At 51.5% G+C, this 23,507-nt stretch overlaps 1 protein-coding gene across 1 annotated transcript in view; it reads right to left on the bottom strand.

Annotated features, from left to right (window-relative positions):
* Positions 1-21,059: 21,059 nt before the first annotated feature.
* The window catches only part of CDH4 (cadherin 4), a 459,818-nt gene continuing 457,370 nt past the window's right edge, over positions 21,060-23,507 (bottom strand). The window contains exon 16 of the mRNA XM_075166642.1: positions 21,060-22,168. Within this exon, the coding sequence (XP_075022743.1) occupies positions 21,962-22,168 (207 nt within the window). The 3' untranslated portion in view covers positions 21,060-21,961. The remainder of the gene's footprint in view (positions 22,169-23,507) is intronic.

Raw genomic sequence — 23,507 nt, 5'->3', positions numbered from 1 at the left:
CCCAGTGGTGTATTGGCAAATACCGGGGCAGGCGGGAGGGTCGGGCAGGCACTGAAATGCTGATGTCTACAGCAACCGTTCTCTCCAGCACAAACACTGCCTGTGTGGTGGGACAGCGTGGTGGCATCAGCATCTCCTGCACTTTCAGCAGACGCTTGGCTTTGCTTCAGCGTGCGTGTAACAGCAGGAGAAACCTGGATCCTGCGAGAATCTGCCTTATGCCCAAGGAAATTCCGCTTGGGCCAGGTGGAAGCAAGTGTCAGGTCACCCTATCCCAGGGTGGCCTTTGCCAGCGAGAACAGGAGCCGTGGTGGGACAGCAAGACAGCGAGACAGCCAGCAGCGATGGCCATGGGTCGCGGTTGGGACAGGACTCCAGATGGATGCCTTGGTGGGCTCCGAGGGCAACGCAGAGCTGATGAAGTGGGATCAACCAGTAACCTTGGAGGCAGAGCCCTGTGATGGAGGTATAGGGCTCCTCAGCGGAGCTTGCTGCTGCAGAGAGCTGGAGGAGAACTCGCCTTCATCGCCAACCCGCTTCCTCCAGCCATGGGTCTCATTCAGCGGGCTGGATTTGGACCTGCTGCTTTGGCCGGTGATGCCTGTGGTGGGACAGTGAGAGACTGGGAAGGGCTGGAGGAAGGGGCTGGTGGCTTTTCCCACGCTCCCGTGGCTGCACGCTCTGATTTTCCTGTATAATTCCATGGAAATGGAGATGACTGTCTGTGATTAACTGGATGGGTTTTGATGGAGAGCTTTGATCCTGTCAGAGGAGATGGGAGAGTGATGGAAAGAGAAGAGAGTGCGAGGAAGGGAGCGGGAAGGTGAGAAGCGCTGTCGAGATGCTCCCGGCAGACTGGGAGGAGGTGATGGGTGCGGGGGGAGATGTTTCCCACCGCTGCTCAAATAGGCAGGGGGAGGACGGGAGCTCGGTCTCCTTCTCAGGGAGAGCTTTCTCTTAAACCTAAGCTGTGATTTCCATCGGTACCGTCAGACCAGCCCCGAAAACGCTGGCAGAAAGGGCAGTTTGACACCAATTACTGCAGTCCTGTCTCTCCCTGCTTTCGCAGCAGCCCCCGCAGTGCATTTCGGAGACAGATGTGTTTGACTCGCAAACGTGATGCAGAGCAGAATATTAGGCAGTGTGTTGGGTTTGGGGGTGCTCCGCGTGTTTTAGTGGGAACTAAGACACTGAATGAGCTGGAGGCAACGGCCTCAGTGAGGAATGAGGTGCCTAAATCCCTGTTCGTGGGGAGCTCTGGAAATAATAACGGGCAACACTCAGGACGTGGGGACCGAGCAGGCAGGTGCTGCCAACCCGTCTTGGAGCCAGTTGCCTTGTGCTTTTATTGAGTCCTCCCAAAATGAAGCATCAGGCATCCACGGGCTCATGGTTCTTGATAGCAGTGCCGGGTGTGCAAATCCCCCGGGAGCTGAAGGAGAAATAAACCCAATGCAAAATAATTAATATTAGCTCTCCCTTCCGACCTTCCTCTCTTTGCAGGGGAGAGCTGGGGAGTGCTCCGCACTTTCCTCCAGCGCGAAGCCCGGGGTTATCCCGCAGCGGCCGCCGTCCTGCCTCGTGCTCGGCTTCCCCGGCTGCGGTGCATCCCCGAGGATGAAGCAAAACTTGTCTGGATCAGATCTTTTTTTAAATGAAACCTTGACACCCCCACACTTTAATATAGCACTTCAGTTCTCTGCTGGAAGTTTTGTAGTGGAGGCTTCTAAAAAAAGGGGAATTTCTGGCATTATTTACAGTTAAAAAGATTGGGTTTGACACATTTATGGCTGAGATGGTAAATATGACTTACGGCAAATCAATTTACTGCATTTGACTGTGACATCCACACTGCCAGGTATTTGATTGAGAATTGACGGGGTTATTTCCCGGAGGGCTGGGAGATGCCGCTGCCGTTGGTGGTGCGGCCGTCTGGGGTCCAGCCTGGAAAACCGCGACTCTCCCACGTGCCGAGGGCTCAGCCGGCCCCGGCCGTGCCTCTCCTGCTCCTCCCAAGCCCTGGGTATCGCTAGCAGGGCCTGCGGCAGGATGGGGCTGAAGCGGTTCCTTTGCGCTGAGTTGGCATTTTCTCAGCTTTGCCAAACTTTTGGGTTTGTTTTCCATTCCCCCCCCCCCCGCCCCTTTCCTTAGAGCCCATTTGGATATTGGAAAACAGAGATGTTGAAAACGGAATTTATGCTGCAAAGTAAAGTGGTACAGATAAGGGGGGCGAGGGGGGGAGTTAGGAAGGCAGCCTTTTTTTTTTTTTTTTTAATTTTTTCGCTGATGGCAAGTGGTAAGCATGTTTTATTTATGTATTCAGAGATCCGCCAACGTTACATTTTCCTCCTGACTGATGCATTGGCTGCAATGACAGCTTACACCGAACCGGCTGTGCACGAGGCTTATTTACCCTCCACAGACGTCTTCCCGAGATTGACAGTGAATTATTCTGCACCTTGAACTGCTACTCAGTTAATGCAATGCAAATTTTGCCTCTTTATTAAAAAATCATATTTTAAAAACATGCAGATTATTTTTTCAATGAAAAGGGCTAGAGGCTTTTCCGAGATGGAAAAAACAAGCCACCTTTAAAAATTTTAGTAAACCCTACCTTCCACCTGCCTTGCTTTTCCCCAACTACAGTGGCAGTGGAGTGTCGATGTTAGGCGAGAGCTGATGGATGGAGGTGCCTTGCGCGCTCCTTTCGCTGTTGGAGGAGAACTGCTCGCCCTGCCTGCGAGAGCCGCCCCGTTCATTCCCAGTGCCCGCTCTGCTTTCCAGTGACACTGGTGAAAAGTCATTTGTCTGCTTCTCTCTGAAACACTTTTTGGGGTCCTGGAGGTCAAAACCAGACAGGAGCAAAGATCAAGGCATAAAACCAGAGAGAAATGCCCCAGGTGCTCTCGGGGCAGCTGCCAGGCTGGGTCCGCAGCCGTAGGGGATGCTCATTCTTGGACACGTGTGTGCACGAGCACACGCGTGTGTTCAGGAGAAGCTTTTACCAGCAGACAAGTTTATGCCGACGCTGGTTTGCCCGTGCCACGCAGCTCTCCCCGCCGCGGCACGGCTTTGGTCCCTCTTCAACCTCAGCTTGGGAACTACTTTGGCAAAATCATTGCTAAATGAGGTTTTTAGCAGCGTGCGGTATGGAAGGCATCCAGGTTGTGGTTTTCCAAGGTAACAGCCAAAGGAAAGAAAAAAAAAAAAAGGTAAGGCTGAGCTTTTGTTAAGTAATTAAAGAATTCAGGCTTGCTGGAAAGCCCCAGGGCTGTGCTTCTGCGGCTGATCGGGAGTCTTTGTTTGCACGAGGCTGGTAAACAATTTGCAGTTCTTGGCAATAACCTGAATTATGTTGTACAAAAAAAAAAGAAGTTGAAAACGCTGGGTTTATATAGTTACTTCAGAGCAGGAAGAGGAATGAGGGAGGGGCTGTCCGAGGGGGGGTGGCATTCACCGAGGTCGGTGTGAAGATGCCCTCGCTTCTCTAGCTCTGTCCACGGGATGCTTTTAGGTAAATAAATAAAGTTCAGCAAGAGCAGAGAGCCCAGATTAATCGGCGCCGGCGCTCCTTCCTTCAGACTAGGTCTAGCCGCTGCTTTCTAAACAGCGGGGCTCGATGCACAAAACATTAATATGCTCTGTATGTATCCGGCTGTACGCTTACAGCCCAGAGATTTGCATGCTAAATCCATGCTCCCGGAGCCTCTACACCCACATCTTTAATTAAGCAATGCCCCGTGTTTCTGCTCTATAGGATAAGTGAATATATGCAACTCTAATGCACAGGAGATAATTTTGTAATGATTTTGCTGTTTGTTTAGCTGAGGAGGAAGTTAACTCGGTGGGTTAGCCTTACCGCAAGCTACACTTTGTTGGAAAAATATATAAATAAAGCAAGCTGCAATTTCCCGGCTGGCGCGAGCTGCCAAGACGGCACCTTCGCCGGCGCGTGGGGGAGAGGAGGGTTGTCGGGGAGGCCGTAGCGCTGCTCTTGTCTCCTCTTGGTAGGGCCAGCCGCTGCCTGGCCGGGGTCAGCCCAGCTCCAAAGGTCTGCACGGCTTTGGTTTGGGGCACAGTTGGGGTAAGGGGAAACGTGAAAATTGGAATAAAACCAAGAAGCGCGTCTAAAACATACACTGCATTGCCCAACCCTCCGAGGGTGAAGTTTGCAGCGGAGGCTGGGGGAGCACGTCCACCCTGAGCTGGGGGCACCCGCTGGTGCTCCAGCCCTGCAGCCCTGTGTCCCAGCATCCTGGCCATGCCGTGCCCACGGGGTCCCCACCGGTGCCTGGCCTGCCACGGGGGTCCTGCCTCAGGTATAGGGTGGCAGGCAGGCGGACGCTCACTTAAATCCCCTTCGGTCCTGCAGATAGACCGAGAAAGCTTCGTGGACACCTCCTAGGAGGAGGTGCTTCTAGGAGAGTCTCATTTTTAGCACTCTCCAACCATGGGTCAAGTGGCGTTTGATAGGGTGGTAAAGGACACGTGCTCTGGGGCCTTTGCAAAGCCAGAGGAGGTGGGTTTTTTTAATTAGACACACCAACCAAGACTCAAAAAAAGCTTCTAGAAGAGACACCCTTCCTTACCACACTGCGGAAAAGATCATCTGAATTAACATGAGCTTCTTGGTTATTAAACAGAAATTTTAAATGGGAAGAAAATTCTGCAGTGACTGCTAAATTGTGTGTCAGCAGAAAGGGAGAAAAAGCAACGTGTGTCATTCCTATTATCATCTTGAAATCCATCTTCCCTCTACATGCCATGACAGTGGATAATCCCCGATACGATGCCTGAATCACTAATATTTGCAGAGGCAGGATTCTTATTTTGGAAGAATTTTGCTCTGCATATCTTACCCCCCACCTTGGAAATATGGTTTGAGATTATCTGAAACACTGAACACGCTCTTCCTGGGGGCTGAGTTTTGCCGTTGGTGGCAGCAAAACTCTGAAGTCCAAGGTGTCAAGAGCTTATTGGAATGCCAAGACACAGCGGTGTGCGAGGGGAAGGGCCCTTTCTGTCCTGAGGTCTGAGCTGTCGTGTCCTTACGTGCTGCGTGCCCAGCTGCGGGGTCAGACCTGGCAAGGACATGGGATGTTTTTGTTAGAGAAAAGTGGGGCCAAGGCTGGTCAAGATGAGGGTGAAATGGTAAATATGTGTACCCAGGGCTGCAGAAGCGCATCTTCAAAAAGAAAAAGAAAATCTGTGCTGCTTCTTTCTTGCCTGTGGACAAGCACAGAGATCAAACGCGAATGCCAGGGCGTGATAAATTTTGCAGCACCTGCGTTTTCTTAACCCCTCAGTTGCACTAGATGCAACTGGATGCTCTGCTGTGATGGATTACACGCGAAATGCATGAAGACGCTGCTGAGATGGGGCTGCATCTCCTGCAGCTCCTCCTCGGGGCAGGGGGCCCCAGCTCTTCCCGGGGCTGTTGTTGACTCCTCGATGGTGGGACAGCCCAGCTCCAGGGTAGGCTCACCGCTCCGTAGGGTTTATCACGGTCATTAGCCAAGTGGCATAGTGTGGACAGCCTCACGCTGGTGGGAATTTAAAGCAGGACATCATAATTAAGTGGTAACGCACTGTATAAGTCAGTTTGTTAGCTTTGGGACTCAGTTATGGTCCGACACAAGTCTGCTCTCCAGCAGATGTCCTGGTGGGTCAAGGACAACCGCGTTCCCTTGGCCTCCAGGTCCCCCTGCCCCGTAGGATGGGCACGAAGCAGGGAAGCGGTGGCTGCGTTCTTGGTAACAGCTTTGGCTTTCCAGGCCCAGCTTTGGTGCTTGCACGGTGAAACGGGGCTGGAAGTGCTGGGTATCCCTCAGCGGGCAGGTTTTGGAGTCCGCGTGCGTGCGATGACTTTGCATTGCTGCCCCTGCACTGACACACGGGCTGTGGGAGAGGGACCGGGGTGGTTTTGTTTGCAGTCGAGGGGTCAAGACACAGGAATGAAGTGAGTGGTGGAGAACCAGACCTTGCACGTGCTCATCTTTGCATGTGGCACTGAAAAACTTTGGACCAACTCCTTCCTTCAGCAAAACAACCTCAGCGCTAATAAATCTCCCCCCCAGATCCCCATCCTGCTCCGCCTGACCCGTGGCAGGAGCACAAAGATGGCCAGGAGGAGAAAAGTGCAGAGGGGAGGGTAATACAGGGGGAAAAAACCCAAGCTAATGATGTAGACATTTGTGCAGAGGTTAAAAATGAAGCAATAAAACCTTTATAGAAACTTCTAAATGCTTCTGCAGCCACACACCGCAGCTCAAAGCGGGGGAATAAATAAGAGAAAGCGCAGCCGGTTGTGGGCAGAGGGAAGCTGACAGAGCCATCGCTCCTCCCGAGCGCAGCTTCGGCAGCGGCAGCGTGAGAAATAATACGTCCCCGTGGTGTCCCCACGGCCCCGGCGGCTCCCCTTCCTCCCGGCTGGAAGAGTGGAGGCTTGGGGTTTCCTAACGCCTCCCGATGGGTTTGGGCCATCAGATGGGGAGCAGGAGGGACGATGCATGAGCCGAGTTTGCCGGGTCTCTGCAGCTCACAACAGACTCCCTGGCCGGCACGACAGCCCACATGGTAAGCATGGCGGTTTTATGTTCCTTGGCAGCCTGGCGAGGGAATTAAAGCTTGTGTGTGGGTTGAAGGATTTATCTTCCACCCTTTGGAAAGCCTCTGAGAGGAGCTCTGTGGGGGGAGCAGTGCGGTGGGTGCAGGTGGGACGTGTCCTGGTTGGATTTGAGGAAAGACAAGAAGGAAAGAGGGACTCTGGGTGCGCATGACTTTTCTGCTGTGGTGATGGAGGGGAAGGGCTCAGCTGGGGGCTGGGAGGCTGGGGAGGGAGCAGAGTGCTCTGCAAAAGGGGCATCGGGGGCTGTTGGGCGGCCCGGTCCACTCGCCCGGTGTCCCCATGGGTGCAAACACCCCCTGTCCCGGTGATGCCCAGGGGGGTCAGCAGCTCCCCAGCTATAGGGGGGCTGGGGTCTTTCCTGGAATTTGGGGTGGGGAGAGACAAGTTCAGCCCATGTCTCCTCCACGATGACGCAGAGCTTGACGGTCCATACCAAAGGGCTGGCTTTAAAGTTGGGCCAACACGAGGGGCTCTCCGAGGGTGTGTGCGGTACGGCAGGAGTTTTGCACAGGTCCAGCTCTTCCCCTTGCGCAGGAACCACCCGCGAAGTCGAGCAGGACTCCTGGGCAGAGGGAAAAACGTGTGTACAGTCAGGGGTAAAAGCCCACGAGCTGAAATCCCCCAGCACGTGCTCCTGGAACAAGGTTCAGTCAAGGCGAGGGGGAATTCCCGCCCGTGCAGCAGCCATCTGATGGGTAGGAACTGCCGTTATCTTTCAAATGGCTTTAAGTGGCTCAGTGTAATGGGGCTGGGTTTATCCTTTTACTCTGTGCCTAGGGGAGGTTTGAGCTTTATCCTGCCTCCTGAGCTTGAGAAATTTATGTAGCTAACTTTCTGTTCTTCGGGCTGATTTCCTCCCTTTTGTGTGCCTCCAGGAGAAGGTTTTCTTCATCTTTTCCTTCCCCGGCACCATTTCACTGTGCTCTCCTGCCCCGAAGAGCTTCGGTCACTGTTGTGATGAAGGAGAGCAATGATGAAAAATGATGTTTTTGGAGCACATACCTGTTAGTAGGGCATGGAGGATCCTTCAGCCCTGCCTTTGCTGTGGCTGTGTTTGGAACAGGGACACTGTGGCAATAAGCTAAAGCCCAGTTAAAGCCCAGCATTTCACTGGTCCGCAGCAGCTCTGCATTGTGGACCCCTCCACAAAGAGGTTATCCAGACGCCGGGGGAGAGCAGGGAGCAACTCATGGGAGGAGAGGGACGACTCCACTTTCTATCTCCCAAGGCTTTCATGCTGTTAGCACCGACAAGGATTTTCTTAGCTGTGTCTCTAATTAGAGGTGCCAAAGATGTTGTTAATTCATCATTGAATTTCCAAAGGCAGAGATCTGCTACTGGGAATGCCGTCAGACCTCCCCGGCTCCCCGTGCACCTCCCGCCCTGCTGGACTTTTTTCCGATGAGCCGGTGGCACCGGGCATCCCCCCGTGCTCTGGCTGCCCGGACAAGGCAGAAGGTGGGGAAAAAAAGGCTTTTTATCCAAATGAGCTGCAATGTAGAGCTAGGGGGTCTCCCTGGTCAATGCCCCTCCTGGCAACGCTGGCAGGAGCGCTGGGTCATCCTGCCCGCACCGTGCTGGGGCTCCTGACCGATGGCCGAGTCCACCTCCCTCCGAACCTCCGCTTTATAACTGAGTGTGCAAAAGAGACGTGAGCGTAACGCAGCTTTCCAGGAAGATACTCTGCAGCCTCTGCAGATGAACTCACCGACTCCTTAGCTTAAGGCCTGAGTAAAAAACTAATTATTCAGACCTAAGCTTAAATCTGTTTCCACAAAGATGGATTTGTGACTCTTGCCACCTTCCCCTAGAGGATTGCAACCTCATTTTGTTCCTCATGAACTTCTGCCGAGATGTAAAATAACAACAATCTCGAGAGCTAAAATCGCTGAAGGATGGATTAAATTATAATGCAATCAGTCCGAAAGACCGTCTGTCTGCAAGTAGCAGCATTAGGCTGTCCTGGGAGCGGGCAGCCGTGCGCTGCCTGTGCAGGATTACCCAGCCCGCGCGGCCGCTTTGTCTTCACCAGGAAACTGCATTTCTTGGGCAGGGAGATTACATTATCAGCCGCCGAGTGTGTTCCTCAGGTGCCTTGGCATCACCCTGCCTAGGCCAGAACTCACTCTGAGAAGAGCTATATAAACCCGCAGAAAAAAGAGACCCAGACGGCAATGAATATTTCGAGGTCTGCAGCACATTCCCGGGGAAGGATTGCTTCCGACTTGCCGTCTCTGCGCGGACTTTAAATCACAACTTGAGAAGCAAGCCCTGACTGGGCTCTGTTAATATGTGTTTGTACAGGATTTAGCGTAGCAGGGCTCCAATCCCCACCCAGACTTTCAAGAATAAGCTCCTACAAATAACTAGGACGGAGCCCATGGGATGATTTTCAGGCATTTGACATACCCTGGGCTGTGGCCTCGCAGCCCTCGCGCAGCCCGGGGAGCAGCTGGGAGAGCAGGAGCCGCCCGGCCGTGACCGACGCTGCGGGGTCCTGCTCCCCGTCCCACGGAGCCCTCACCCCCGGGGTCCAACACGCGGCTCCTCCCGACGCCCCGTGCCACCGCGTCTCGCTCGCAGGGCAAACGGGGCTTTCTCCAGCAGCGCCCTGGGGCTCTGAGCACCTGGTGGGGTGCTGGACGGTAACCTCACAGGAGACAAGTTGTTTCACAAGTGCCGACGCAAAGAGACGCTGGGTTCCTCATGGTTCCTCGTAGCTGGCTGCAAGTCCTCTCGGAGGTTTTATCCGGGTTTGGGGCAGGTTTAAGGTCTCTCTGCCTTGGTGACTCTTTTTTGCCTATATAAATTCTGTTTTATTTGCTCCTTGAATGAAGCATCTGAGCTGACAAAGCTCTCCTTTGGCCCCTTATTTTTCACAAAAGGTTCAGGGACTTAATTATCTTTCTGGCTTTGTCCAATTTGGCTGCTCCTCGTCAACCAGTTCAACGGTCTGCGCAGAGCGGAAGGGAAGCAGGGGAAGGGGATGCAGGCAGAACAAGGCTGCTTTTTCTTAAGAAATCCTGCTAAAAAGACATCTCCTTTCTGGAGATGACCCAGTGTTGCCCTCTGCTCCATGCTCAGCCCACAAAGGAGCCTCAGCGTCATTCAGCCGTGCTTATTAGGATACTTTGAGAAAAGCGAGCCTTGAGGACCCTGCCCTGATACACTCCTGCAGAAGGTAGGCTGAGCCTGGCCTTGCCCTTTGGCTGTTCATCTGTGTTGTTCCCACCCAAGGAAATTAAGAGTTTTTCTTAAAAAAAACCTTTTCTGCCTGGGCTGAAGTCTGGAGGTTTACCACAGCCTCCCCCAAGAAGGAGGGAGCCCAGACGATGGGGACTGAGCTTCCACCTGCGGAGGGGTGGCATGGCCAGGGGTGGCATGACGTCCCAACGGCTGGATGTCATTTCCAATTTATCTGAAGTCTCACTTTTTTGGTTCTTTGCTAAGTCTGCTTAAAAGTGGTTTTCTGTAGGGTTGTTTTGTGGGTTTTGGTGTGGGTGTTTTGTTTTTTTTTTTTTTAAATTTTTTGTGAGGAGGCTGCTGTGCTGAAATGGTGTTTTCTTTGCGAAATGGCAAGCTGCGCTGGTCCCCCCTCCTGTTGCCTCGGTGCCACCGGGGCCCTTCCGCGGCTGCAGAAGTATAAGAACAAACGGGAGTGACAAGCAGTGAACTGAAGCAGGACAAATGGAAACCCAAGATGCTCAGTGAAATATTTAGCAAACCATTTTTAGCAAGGGAAAGCTTGTTCCTCTTCTATTTATTATAAGCTTTGGAAGCGAGGAGCTGCCTGCTTGCAGAGGGCTGAATACCTGCAGTAAAGCCTTGCTTTCTATTTGCACATTTCCTTGCATTAAGGCAAGGAAGATGATAAAACGCTTTTGATCAAAAGCACTTAAATAGCAGAAGTCTCCTGTACAAGCGTGTTTTCCTGCTCTGATGTACTCAGGAGCGTGTCTCAGCCAGGGCTCGGTGGCCGTGGTGACGCGTGGCCCACGGCGGTGGTGGCACCTCGCGCTGGCAGGCCTGGGACGGCCCCTCCTCGGGCGCGGGAGGTAATGCAGGTTTCGTGTCAGCCTCGTCCCGGCTCCCCCGAGCCAACGCGGCCGCTGCGCTGCAGCGCCGTTCGGTTGTTCTGGGATGGATATTTGCTCTCGGCTGCACGTCTTTTACAGGGGCACAAATGTAATGTCAAAAGAAACCACTTTGGTAATGTACTCAAAAGTTAAATATTTTATACAGTACTATAGTAATGTGATGTACTGCCTTCTTGACATACTTTGCTTTTTGTCCAAGGTCTGGGGTTTGGGGCCGTTTGCGGGGCTGGATTCCTGCGTCCTCTCCTCTCCGGGGCCTCGTGTGCCTTTTTGACAAGGCGTTGAATTTCTTTCTGTCTCTGCAAAATGGTAAGAGCAACTCAATCGCAATTCCTGGAAAACTGTGAATTCTGATTATACGCTGGTTATTGTTTTAAGCGCTCAGGATCAATAGCGCTATATTAAAGCAAGGTACCTGGTCCTTCTCAAGGTGCAATGTGAAAGGAGATTCATGACAATAAATGTACGGCAGCCTGCGCGCTGGGTGCCAGGGACCTCAGCTGGGGAACAGCTAGAAGGCACAGGCCAGTGAGTCTTCACATAAATGTATACAGCTAATATATATGTCTAATATATGTCTAATTTGCACTTACTGATACCCCAGCTGTAGTAACCGGGTGATGACTGCCTTAGCAACTTCATCATAGGCATTTGCAAGACAGCGTGCGCTCTGGAAAGCTCAGGCTGTAAACCAAGGTGTCTACAAGATCTAAAATGTATCCGACAGCTTTAAGCAATCAGCAAAGTGTTTGCCTTCAACCAACCCAAAGCACTTGCACAGCACCAACATCACCGTCTCACCGGCACAAGACATTGTCAGCGGTGCCTGGCACTGGTTTTTATCCCACCTTGTACGTCCACCTGGGGAAAGCTGTGTGGGGTATGGCAGGACACCTCACCCCGCCTTGCCCGTGCCACGACGCCTGGCGATGGGCTGTTAAACCCCTGATGAAAGGAGCTGGGTATCGGGCGTGGAGCAACGAGCGCTCAAAGAGCGTTTTTGCGGAGGGCTACAAATGCTCCTCGCATTACCTGGCGATTACGTTCCAATCAATATGGTTTTCACAGGCCAGGATTAGTTATGTCACCTTTTGTACTCCAAGGGAACGCAGAGTACTTCATAAAGTAATGAGTTTAGCTATAGATAGCACAGGTTAATGGCGCGGCCATTATGTACTCAGTGATAAAGCTTCCATGCAGCCTCGGATATTATAAATCTGGTTTATTAAGAATGGAAATATTGACAGAGACCCGATTCTGCCTTATTCCTTCTGCAGCCTCCCAGGGATTTTTGACAATCCACTTCTGGCAGCTTCCAGCACAGATAGCGAGAGACCAATCTCTCAGAGGAGAACTGCTATTTTGGGGTAAGCGCTAACTCATTGATTTATATTTGCAAACATTTGCAAATGTTTGGAGGCTTAAATGGAGGCAGGATAAGCATAAACCGGGGGGGCTGTGCTAATTCTCCGAACCAAGGTAGGTTTGAACTACTTTTTGCAATGACGCTGGCCGGACACAGCCAGCCCGGCTCTTACCCTTCCCATCTCACCTCCCAGCCTGAGCAGCGCGTGGGGCTGCCCGACTGGGTTTAAATTGCTGCTGAGCGTTAGATGATGATTCTTCTGTAGCTTTATTGCCAGATCTGAAGGTAGATTTTTAAAGGTGTACATGACAAGCAAGCATCCAGCACCAGGGAAATGCACAGCATCGGATCTTGCTCACCAAGGAAAACGTACCGGGAGCACCCTACACAGAGCGATTTAACGACTAAAAATGCCCCTAATGGCAGCTGCTGCTCTAAATGAAATTCCGGCAGGAGGTGCAGGTTCTGCCCGGTGAACAGGCTTTCAGCAGGCAGCCCCGTCCCCCGAGCGGGAGGAGGAGAGGTTGCTCAGGAGGATGCGGGAGCGCTCGCAGCCTCAGCCAGCGCCGGGGGCTGCGGGAGCCGGGGGCTGCGGGAGCCGGGGGCTGCGGGAGCGGCTTGGGCAGCTCCCCCGTTCCCCTGCCCGGACAGGGGCTCTCCCCATGCTGACGGTTCCTGCCGTTATTCATCTTATCGCCTTCAGAGAAAAAGAACTCCCGGGGGTAGATCCGACACCCGCTCCCCGGTGTCCATCGCGCGGTGCCGGAGCCGGCCGGGCAGCACCCGCAGCCAGCGCCTGAGCCTGCACTGGCACGAAAAAACCTGATTAGGCCTTACCAATCCTTTTTTTGCCTTTCCCCCTATGAACCGCGTGTATAAAGCTCCCCCAGTTTTACCCTCGGCTCCAGGGCAGGGCCGGTGCGTGGTTTGGGGTTCACGGCCCCTGGGCCGTGACTCCCCGATGAGCCGGGGAGGGCGAGTTCCCCTGCCGCTGCCGGTGGAAACGACCCTTCCTCAAGCCAAGAGGTGGCTAATTAACGCAAACCCATGGCGTTACTTAAAGCAACTTAAGTTGCTTCCCCTTCCAACCCTGTCAGCGCAGCGCAGCTCACCAAAACCTTCAGGCGGTTCAGAAAAGGTTTGGGGTCATTTGGGTTAGGCCGGCTTAAAAAACCGCCTTCCCGAGGAGGCGGATGAAAGGCGCCGACTGAGGCGGCCCTCGTCCCGCTCCTCTCATCTCCGTCAAGAGGGGGCTGGGTGGTGGGCAACAGCGGGGAGGGCAAACCTGCCAGCAAGCCACGACCTTTCAGAAAAAACCCAGGAGTAGCCAGGAGGTTGCATTAAGTTTTTATTTTTCAGCCCTGGCCGTTGCAGGAGGCCCTTGTCACCACGCTGGAGCTGCGGGCTGGTCCTCGTGTGCCCATCGCGGGGAGACTCTGCCATTACTCACAGCCACCCCCCCCGCCGCTGCCTCCCCGCGCGCAGAAAAGCATTGGCAGCAAAAAAATAAAAAATATTTTCTCATTAAAAAAAGAAGGTGGGGAGGGGGAGGACGAGGCAACGAGCAGGGGAGATGGATTGTGCTGTGGCGCTGAGATGAGTGCGGAGAAGCTATACATTAATCATCGGGGGGGGGAATCCTACAGCTCTATCAGGAGAAAGCGTTTGCTGTTGTGAAACGATGCTGCTGCAAAGGTCCCGGCGCACTCGCTCCGGGCTCGCTCCCTGCTCGGGAGCTGGTCCATCCTGCTGCTGGGTGGGGAATCCCAGCTCCCGACTCCGGGGTTCAGGCTGGGAGCGCCCGACCCCAACCCCCTCGGCATCCAGTGCCCTCCCTGCTTTGCACCGATGTACAAATCTTTAATGGCTCGTTAACTCTGTCCCCCCACGCAGGATCTGCCCTGAGTGGGAAAGGAGGACATTGTCATTAATAACCCGAGCGTCGCTGCTGCCGCCCGAGCAGAGGGCAGCGGCCGAGCGAGTACCGCCGCAGCCCGGCCCCTCGGGGTACCCTCGCTTGCCCTTAGAGCCTTTCAGTTTACAGCGGGATTAAGAGGGATGCTGCTGCGCTGGCTAACGAGTGTGCGGGGTGCGGTGCTGCCGTGGCTGGAGGAAGCGGCAGGACTATTTTCCAGGTAACTGGTCAAAGGAGCTGCTCAGCTGGGCACGCGGTTCCCACAGGTGTCCCTATGTCCCCGGTCTGTCCCACAGACATCTTGGTCCTTTGCAGCACTTCCAACCCTGCTTGGAAGAGGGAGACGGATTGCTGTGCCACAGAGCTGATCACGGGGTCTTCTTCGCAACAAATTTGCATAACAATAATAATAATAATCATCATCATCATCATCATCATCATCCAGGAAAAGAAGCCAAAGCTCCGTCTCAGGGCTCCTGTTAGCACCAGTACATGCTAACGCTGGGCAGAAGGGATGCGCACGCCGAGGGATGTGAAGGTAGAAGTGCTCAGCTCCAGCTCACTCGCCGTGTCATTAGTTATAGCCGAGCAAATTTTTCTGCATACATGGAAGGAATTTAAACAAAAAAAAAAAAGACTTTGGATTCTTTTATGTTTTTTTTTTAATTTCTTGAGACAAGGAGACAGCTTGGCCAGTGGTAGTAAAAGCATCGAATCTTCCCGATGCTTCCTCCACCCAGCCGGGCACTGTTTCAACAGTAGTGTAATATTGCATATAGAGTTTTGGGTTGTTTTTTTTTTTTTTGGTCACCTAAAACTGCTTACTGTGTCTGTTAGGTTTTTGTTAAAAGACTGCTCTCTATTTAGAAAGATTTGCGGGAGAAAAGGTCTTGGTAACGCAAAGGTGTTAGTCTGGAAAACAAAGAGAAGTTCAGTTATTTCATTTATTGAAAAAAAAAAATTCCTGCGTGCTTCGGTTTGATATGAACCAAGTTCTATTGCAAATTCTGGTGTCTGCCTTTGACTTGGGAGAAAAAACCCCAACCCAAGAGCCTGTAATAGTAACTGTAATAATAATTGTTATTATTTTTAATTTTGGTACAAAAGTCCATGGATTTAGGGCAGGCCAACTGTTTCCATCAGCTTAGTAAAACTATTCACATGGTCGAAGTTAAGCATGCAGCTAAATCATTTGAGGAACAAGACTTTCTGCAGGCAGATAAGAGCCTAATACCATGATGGTGAGAGCCCAGACTTCCACAGATAGCAGAAACTAATATTTGTGATGCAACAGCCTTGCATTATTCAGTAGTTAAAGATAATTTTAAGAAACAGAACAGCTTGAGAATTAGCAAAACTAGCAATAAAATATTCTTAGCTGACTCCAGGGGGAAGTAAATTGCCATGTACAGAATTTGCATTCATCTTAATGTTTATTAAAAATGAGACAGCGCTGCTTTCCGCACGCTCGGCTGGAAGAGCTCCTCAGCTCGCTGGAACCGCGCGTCCTTCCCGGCCCTCGCTCGGCCCCGGGCGCCTGCGGGACCTGCTGAGGCCTCTCGCTAACTCATGGCATATGTGGGTTGATGTTGGGTTGAGGGTTGATGGAAACCCTACGATCCGCTCAGGCCCTGCAGAAGTCCCCGGATGACGCGAGCGTTTGCTGCCAGCGTTAATTGCTAATTGCGTGCCAGGCAGCTGCGGCTCAGCCTCGCAGCAGGGTGTTCGTGCCCCCTCCTCGGGCTCCCGGTGAACCACCAAGGGAAGAGCAGCCTAAGAAAAGCAAGAAGGTGACGGCCCTGAAGGAGGTGCACGCAGAGAAGTGCTGCTGTACCCAGTAATACCAACGTGAAGGCGTTCGCACGCTCTCTTCGCTACACGCGCAGCTGTGTCTGCAATCATGGCTTTGCTCCTGCATGTGCAGAGAAGGTGGAGAAATACAACTGGGAGCAGCAAGCTCAGGCTTCCTCCGCTGGGCATCACCTGGTCCAGGGTGCTCAGTCATTCCCTAAACTTTTTTGAACCATTCCTGCTCCCTGGCAGTAGAAGGGCTGGCTGCTCTTCTGTGTTTTGCAGCTCACGTGCACGAGCTGCGGGGCAGCGGGCAGGCGAAGGGGCCGGACGTCCTGATGCAGCAGCCGTGGCGGTTACCAACGTGCTAGCAAGTCAAGATCCCTGAACGGGCTAAAGCACGAAGATCTTGTGCCACAGGAGCGAAATCGCCCCCCGAGTGATTTGCACCAAGGTTAGTGTGGCACTAATGCGTCTGCATCGGGCTGCGGGAGGAACCTGCACCACCACCACCACCTCCTCGCTGCTCGAAACAACTACGTGGGCTGAGGGCGAGCCCCGCTTCTTGCTTTAATGCAAATTTCCCACCCCTAGGTAAGTGCAGAAGCACCCGGGTCTCCGAAAACCCCACTGATGTCTGTGTACCTGGAGCCACAACTGCAACCAGGGCAGCCTTTACTGGCTCACCGCAAGGGTAAAAGTCTGCCGTTGGCAGCGAATGAGCTGGGGTGTGCATGTGGGGAAGGAAGACGAAATAAAAAACCAAAAATTAAAAAAAAAAAGCAAGTGAGACTATTCAAAAGGGGGACTTTATTTTTATTACACTGGAGCCAGGCGTCGGTGCGCCAGTTCAGCTTTGATACACAATAAATCAGCAAAGCTGTTACTCAGTTTGGAAACCAAGATTGCAGTGGCACTAAAAACACATTGAAAACATTTACTTTCTTCCCTTTTTTTTTTTCCCTCTTTTGTTTTTGGTACAAAAATGGTACAAACAACAATACAAAATATTTGTGCTGTTGACGGTTACAAAAAAAGGTTTTTGAACTGGGTTAACGGACGCAAACTGCTTTTGCGCTTCAGCGTGAATACAGCAGAACAGCAGAAGTCTTCCTTGAGAACAACCACAGTCATGCGGGCTGCTACACAGCTTCTCCATCGTAAAAGGAAACATGCAAAATCATAATTAAAATAAAAAAAAAAAACCAAAAGAGAAAGTGCTCCAATTATACATCTATATGTTGTTTTTCCCCTATTTGATTTGTAGCTTCAAGCACTAACTACATTATGTACACATTGTGTGAGCAATTGTATATGGGGTTGGTGTGTACTGGAGAGAACTTTTATTTTCCCCATGAAACTGAGTTAACTTTGCGTGGGAGACACCTACGTTGTCTAGCTGCTGTTTTAAACATACGCATTCATCGTTATACAGCATTCCCCCCCCCAATGTTTTTTTTCACACTTACAATGAAGAGCTCCAAAAGACATCACAAATAAAAGTCCCGTATTTTACCTTTAATATGTTTTTTTGAGACTAAACAAAGTTGCAATCTTGGCATATTGTGTTGCACAGACCCTGCACTGACCATTACCATTCTCCAATGCCCAAACGTCTACCCTATGCGAAGCAGTTGCAGGCGATACAGCCACCTCCTAAGTCCCACTTACTCCTGGAGGCTGAATTCAGACCCGACTATCCCTAAAAACCCCTTGAAAGAGGCCCAAAGGGGCTCAGCCGCAGGGGAGCGAACTCCCCACCACCGCCTTACAACCGCCAACGGCATCGCCTGGTCCAACAAAAAGGAAAAAAAAAAAAAAGGAAAAGAAAACGCAAACCCAGAAGCAAAACTATGACTAGCACATAGGACACCTAGAAAAGATTTGCCTATTGACTGTCAGTAGTTGCCTGCTGAATCTCCTCGTTGCCTTGCAAAGCCTTTCCATGACTGATGCTTCTCCCTATTTACAGGCTACACAATAAATAGACCGGGCGGGGGCTGCACCGAGGCCGCGGGACCCCACTTTGCCGGAGGTGGCCGTGGGTACAGCAGCGACGTTGGACCTGCACGGTCCCTGGCTCGGGGATGTGCAATCTTCATGCCTAGGAGGTAGGGAGGCCACAGGAGGTGTCCGGCGTGCCCCGACGCCCTGGGAGCTCATTGTCCCCGTCCCTTAGACAGCGTGGAGAGCTGTGGGGGTGTCCCCGGGCAGTGCTGCGGGGTATGGGGGTATCGGGGTGTGACACTGGTATTTCGGGGACAGGGTCCCCTCCACCTGCCTGAAAGCAAATCCTTCCCCACCGCCTCGTGGCGTGCAAAGAGTGAGGTCTCTGATGTGTGGGCACCACTTCTTTAATTAGTTTAAGTTTAATGCTTTAGTTTAGATCAGTCAGAGAACAAGGATTCTGGTCTCAATGCATTAACCACTTCTGTGGCCTGCAAGAAAAAACGGCGACTGTACATTCAACCAAAGTTGCTGTTTCCCCACCCCGGCTCCTTGTAAGCCACCGCCACCTCCAGCTGCGAATGGCAATGCCACATCACATCCACGAGGATCAGAGTCACCTTTTCAATGGGACCCCTTAGATTAATGTAAGTTTTCTTAGCTGGGTTACAAACCGTAAGTAATATTAACAAGCAAAAAGGTTTGCAAAAAGTGATCTATTTTCATTGCTCGATGTGCTCCTCACGTACCTTCTGCCGGTCCCACTGCGAGGAAAGGGGCCTGACGCTGCTGCTACTTGTGGGGCCGTAAAGCTCAGTGGAGGATGCAGGGAGGAAGAGGAGGAGGAGGAAGAGGAGGAGGAGGAGGAAGAGGAGGAGAAGGAGGTCCTGCAGAGGGAGACTGAGCAGAACTGGGTCAAAAGACAATAAACTAGTTGGTTTGATTTATAGGCTTGTGGGGTTGGAATGGCTGGATTGCAAATGCTGCAGAAAAAATATCCGCTGATTTTAAAAAAAAGTCGCCAATGGAAACAGGTTGGATTATTTTTAATCACTCAAACACTTTTGTTTGACTTAGGTTGCATAAATGTTCTTAAAAACCTGAACTGTTTAGACAAGCCGAAGTCTGACAGCATCTCCTTCACGGCCAAGCGGCTCCTTTCACCGCACGTCCCGTCCCCCCGGGTGACAGCGGGGCGATGCACGCCGCCGACCGGCCCCTACGGCCTCCGGCCCCGCAGCAGCCGTCCCACACCGCTGCCACCCCCTTCCCTACCTGAAATCCATCCCCCCCCCACCTGAAATCCATCCCCCCAGCCAAAGCCGCCGCAGACACCAAGCACCAAGCGCTCTGCAGCAGGGACTTAGCTGCTGCTCTCGGGTAAGCGGTGCCAGGTAGATTGCACGGCTCGGCTTACAGCGGAGACCCAGCCGGCATCGCGGGATCCGCACGAGCATCCCAGGAGCCACGTGGAGCCAGCAGGCAGCGGCAGCAACCCAACGGGTGGAGAACCATCGGCATCGCCCTGGCCCTCGAGCCGAGTCCTTCTCCTGAGTCGGTGACGAGGTTATGGTGACGGACACAAAACACTGACGGGTAGTCATCAGCGAGAAACACCAAGTGCAATTTTATTATTCACTACTGCTGTGACCAGGCAGCTTCTGCGGAGGTGCACAGCCCAGATGGTGAAATACTCCAGCCCGTGGCTTTTCTGAAAGAAAAGGGGAAGAATCAAGACCGCCCGTGGGTAAAGAGCAGTGGCTGCAGGGCAACACAGCCCACCTGCGCCCGGCGGCTGGAGGACAGGGGCTGCGAGGTTTGCCGAGGGCGGCCAGGAGGAGGGGGACACACATGGCAGAAGCAAACGAAGACTTCCGAGTTCCCAACTACGGAACAGGAATTTGGAAGGCGTCAGGTGCCGGCAGTTTGCCAGGCACCGCGCTTCATCCCAACCGAGGCACGTGCTGCCGGCCCGCGCCCGGGGAGCAACGTCCTCGCCTTGCTGCTGCCGCCGGAGCCGTCCCTCTCCCGAGGTCTGAGCCATCGCCTCCTCATTTCCTCAAGAACCTTGGGTGAGCGTGTGTTCGCTCTCCGAGCCGTGAAAGGACAAACTGACCCATCGACTGACTGACCGACCGACCGACTGAGACAAAAAAGAAAAATCGCTTCCTTGGCAGTTAATAACATACCGGTAACGTTGGAGTCCCCTCGGGCAGACTTTTACCACATTCCACTTCATACAAGACACATTTCAAATGCTCATTAATTTACAGAAATTGCATTTTATAGAAAATATGATACAATGAAATATAAAATGCACTAGGAGCATTTCAAAAATCTATAGAGACGATCTTGCAGCCTAGTATACCCTCTGAAACGACGACCACTCATCTCCGCAAGCTCTCGTCCTCTCATTCTCCCGCTCTCGCGTGCACGCGCTCGCTCCCCCCGCCCCCCCCTTTAACTCTTAGCGTTCAACTTGAGAATTAATCGAGATATCAAAAAAAGCGCGATTATCCCCTGGATAATCACCTTCCAATACTGTGCACATTCTTGGATTTAAATGAAAATATATCTAAGCACTTTTACAAGTTTTAGCGAACCCACTGCAAAATCGTCTGCAGAATATAAAACACAGGTAATCCAAGATTTCATAGCACATTAATTAAGTGGCTCATAATCCATTAAATGTGGTTTATATTACACATCCATGCAGTCTAAATCATTTTACAAACATTAGACATAAACCCACTAGTCCAAATCAGTAAAGGAAAAATGTAATAAAAAAACCTAATAACTATTCGTTATTGGTTAAACTGACCCTACATATAAACTAGGTAGTATGCTACCATTTATAATACTGATGTTGAGTTACGCCTGGATGCTGCAAAACCTCTTGCTTGCTTGGCAATGCTTGAGCATATTAACCACAAGATACTTAATAGGCCCTCGTTGCACTTCTCCAAAAAAAAACATTTACTACAGATAGCAGCGCCTACCCATCAAAGAGAAAGGACACACATTAGCTGAGTTACACGATGTTGTTGAGCTTTGGCTACTAATGCTCCAAGGCATTAACGCTGTACTAGACTAACCTCATACTTACGGATGGCAAAAGTGCTGACAAACTCTTCCTGCCCTCAGCACTGCCCCGGCCTCGAGCGGAGCCGCCGCACAAAGCCCTGCCCTGCGCGAGGAGAGCAGCATCGGTCCCGTGCCAGCAGGCACCCTCGGCGACGCGGGACACCGCCGCCTAACCCAGCCCATATTTACATCACTCAACACGCCGATAGCATAAAAACAAATGGGCCTTTGGTCATTCCACGATTTACTTTGTAGGGTTTAGGCGAGGGCTGTCGGAGATTTCTGTTGCAATAACCAAAGGCTGTGTCAATGCTATAGTTCTATGCAGCTACATTGAGTGTGACCAGGTGACGGCAGAGCCCCCAGTCGATATTTTGCATCTGATAACACTGAATTATATACAACATGATGACTAGTTCACCACCTGCTGAGGCTTAAAGATGGCTGTTAAGATTTCGACTCAAAACATCTCCCCCCCCCATCCTCTTCCACCCCAGAATGAGTCACCCCCTTAAAAAAACAAAAAAGGCAAAAAAGAAACAATCTCCACAGTTCCTTTTTGTTAACTCCTTCCCAGCTAGAACTGGCTTAGGGTCACAGGGAGTGCTGCCCAGGATGGTTGTATGTTTGTTTTCATCACTCCTGAGATTGAAGGGAATCTGATACATGCACCAAAAGGCACTTTCAAATATATATATATATATATTTTTTAAAAACAGTGCTTCTGTTCTAAGAAATTCAAGTTAAGACAGAGTGCCTTTCACTCTCTTTAGTCATAAAGCAGATAAACGAGCAATATCCCAGCTGACATTAAAAAAAACCAAAACAACAAAAAAAAACCTGCAGCAGAGACAAGTGTTCATGCGAGACAGCTCAATATTCTAAAAAAAAAAATTGGAAAGGAAAAAAAAGGAGAAAAAAAAAAGAAACTTCCTATATCACCACTAAAAATAACAATACAGTCAGCAGGGGATATTAATTAAAAAAGCTGCCACATCTGTACAGTCCTTGCTTCTGCATCGGCTCTTTTTGTTAATGTTGTCATCTGTGGGTTTGTTTTTTTTTTAAACTGTTTTTTTTCCTTCCTCTTCTTCTTTTTTTTTTTTTTTAATTTTAAATAACGTGAGGTCAGTTTAATCTTCCTCGCCTCCCCCGTACATGTCCGCCAGTTTCTTGAACCTGGGCCCCCAGTCGTTAAGGTAGTCGTAGTCCTGGTCCCCGGAGCTGGAGGAGTTGAGGGAGCTGACGGAGCCGGCGGTGGAGCCGCTGCCCTCGTAGTCGAAGACCAGCAGGGAATCGTAGGGGGGGGCCGTGGGGTCGTTGTCCGCCGCACGCAGGCCCTTGGGGGGGCAAACACACGGCGTTAATACCCGCCATGGGGTTTTACGGTGATGGTGCTAAGGAAGGGTGTTCGGGAAGGGGCTGGGCTGGTGGGATGCTTGGGATCCCTGCAGCAAAGCTGAAAGAGGATGGTGAGAAGCTAAACGAGGATGGGGACAAAATGAGGGGCCTGGGGCTTCCCCGTGCCCGGCTGCCCCCCCGGGTGGAGCCCCCCCAGCTGCCCCCAGCAGAGAATTCACTGACTCCCAGCGCCTCTGTAAGGGCCGGCTGGGGAGGGAGGGGAGTTACTGCCAGGGATCCAGCTCCGGGTCTGGAAAGCTCTCCGTTCTGGAGAACGTGTCTTTTCTGGGGATGCCTGTTAAGATTTCCAGCTTGGCCAACGAAAGAACGGACAGCACCTTTCCTCTCCTACCAATAGCCATTATTTTAATTTTGATGATTCTGATTCCTTTAGAGGAAAAAAAAAATCATTCCTAGCAAAATTCTGCAATTAGGAGAGACTTGGGGTGGGCAATCCTGGGCAGAGGGTTGGGAAGCATTGCTGTGCCTATTCCTGTGCGTTGTGGGCAGCAGTGTAGGCAGGCCACGCAATGGCCTCGGGATACGGAGAAAAAGAATTGCTTTGCTGCAGCCCAGCGACAGGCAAAGCCTAGCGAGATAGACCTGTGACAAAGCAAAACGTTCTGCATTCACACCTTCAGAAAGCCCAGTCTCAGCGTGGAGAGATGGAGCAGGTTCTACCGCAGTGAGCAGCAGCCCGAGCGCGCGTAAGAGCGAGTCTTCATGTGCATGGATGTGTGTAAATGTGTGCGTGAAGGATGGGCAGGAACAAAGGAAGAAGGAATTATAATGATGAAAATCAGAAAAAGCACTGCAGGAAATGGATATAATAATAGAATTAAATGGCTATAACATTTATTTTTCTACTTAGGAAATGGATGGTGTGTTTTGTCTCGGAGGAAATAATGCATCGATTGGTTTGTAATCACTCAATCACTTAAAACTAAAAATGAGATAAGAAATACTAAATGGATAGGTATTCGTACAAGCAGATAAAGGAGCGGTAATCTAACATAACATAAAGAAACCCTCTCTGATCTGAGATGAATCTCTCTGTTCCGCAAACTCTTTGAGGTTTTAGACCAAATAGAGCTTACTAGCGAAGACACAGACCGGTGAAATAATTACAAGTCCAGGAGCTGCAAATGGCACCCCTGGCTTTAAGCAAACCACGCAGCTGCCTTGCCACCGCCCCCCCACCAGGACGACACTCCTTCGTCCACGTCCAGTCAACGTTTGTACTGACAGCAACTGCGATATTCATAGCAATCCAAGAGA

This window comes from Calonectris borealis, chromosome 17 (genome assembly GCF_964195595.1).
Source record: "Calonectris borealis chromosome 17, bCalBor7.hap1.2, whole genome shotgun sequence".
NCBI lineage: Eukaryota > Metazoa > Chordata > Aves > Procellariiformes > Procellariidae > Calonectris > Calonectris borealis.
Note: the sequence above shows the minus strand (reverse complement) of the source record. Positions and strands in the feature narration are given on the sequence as shown.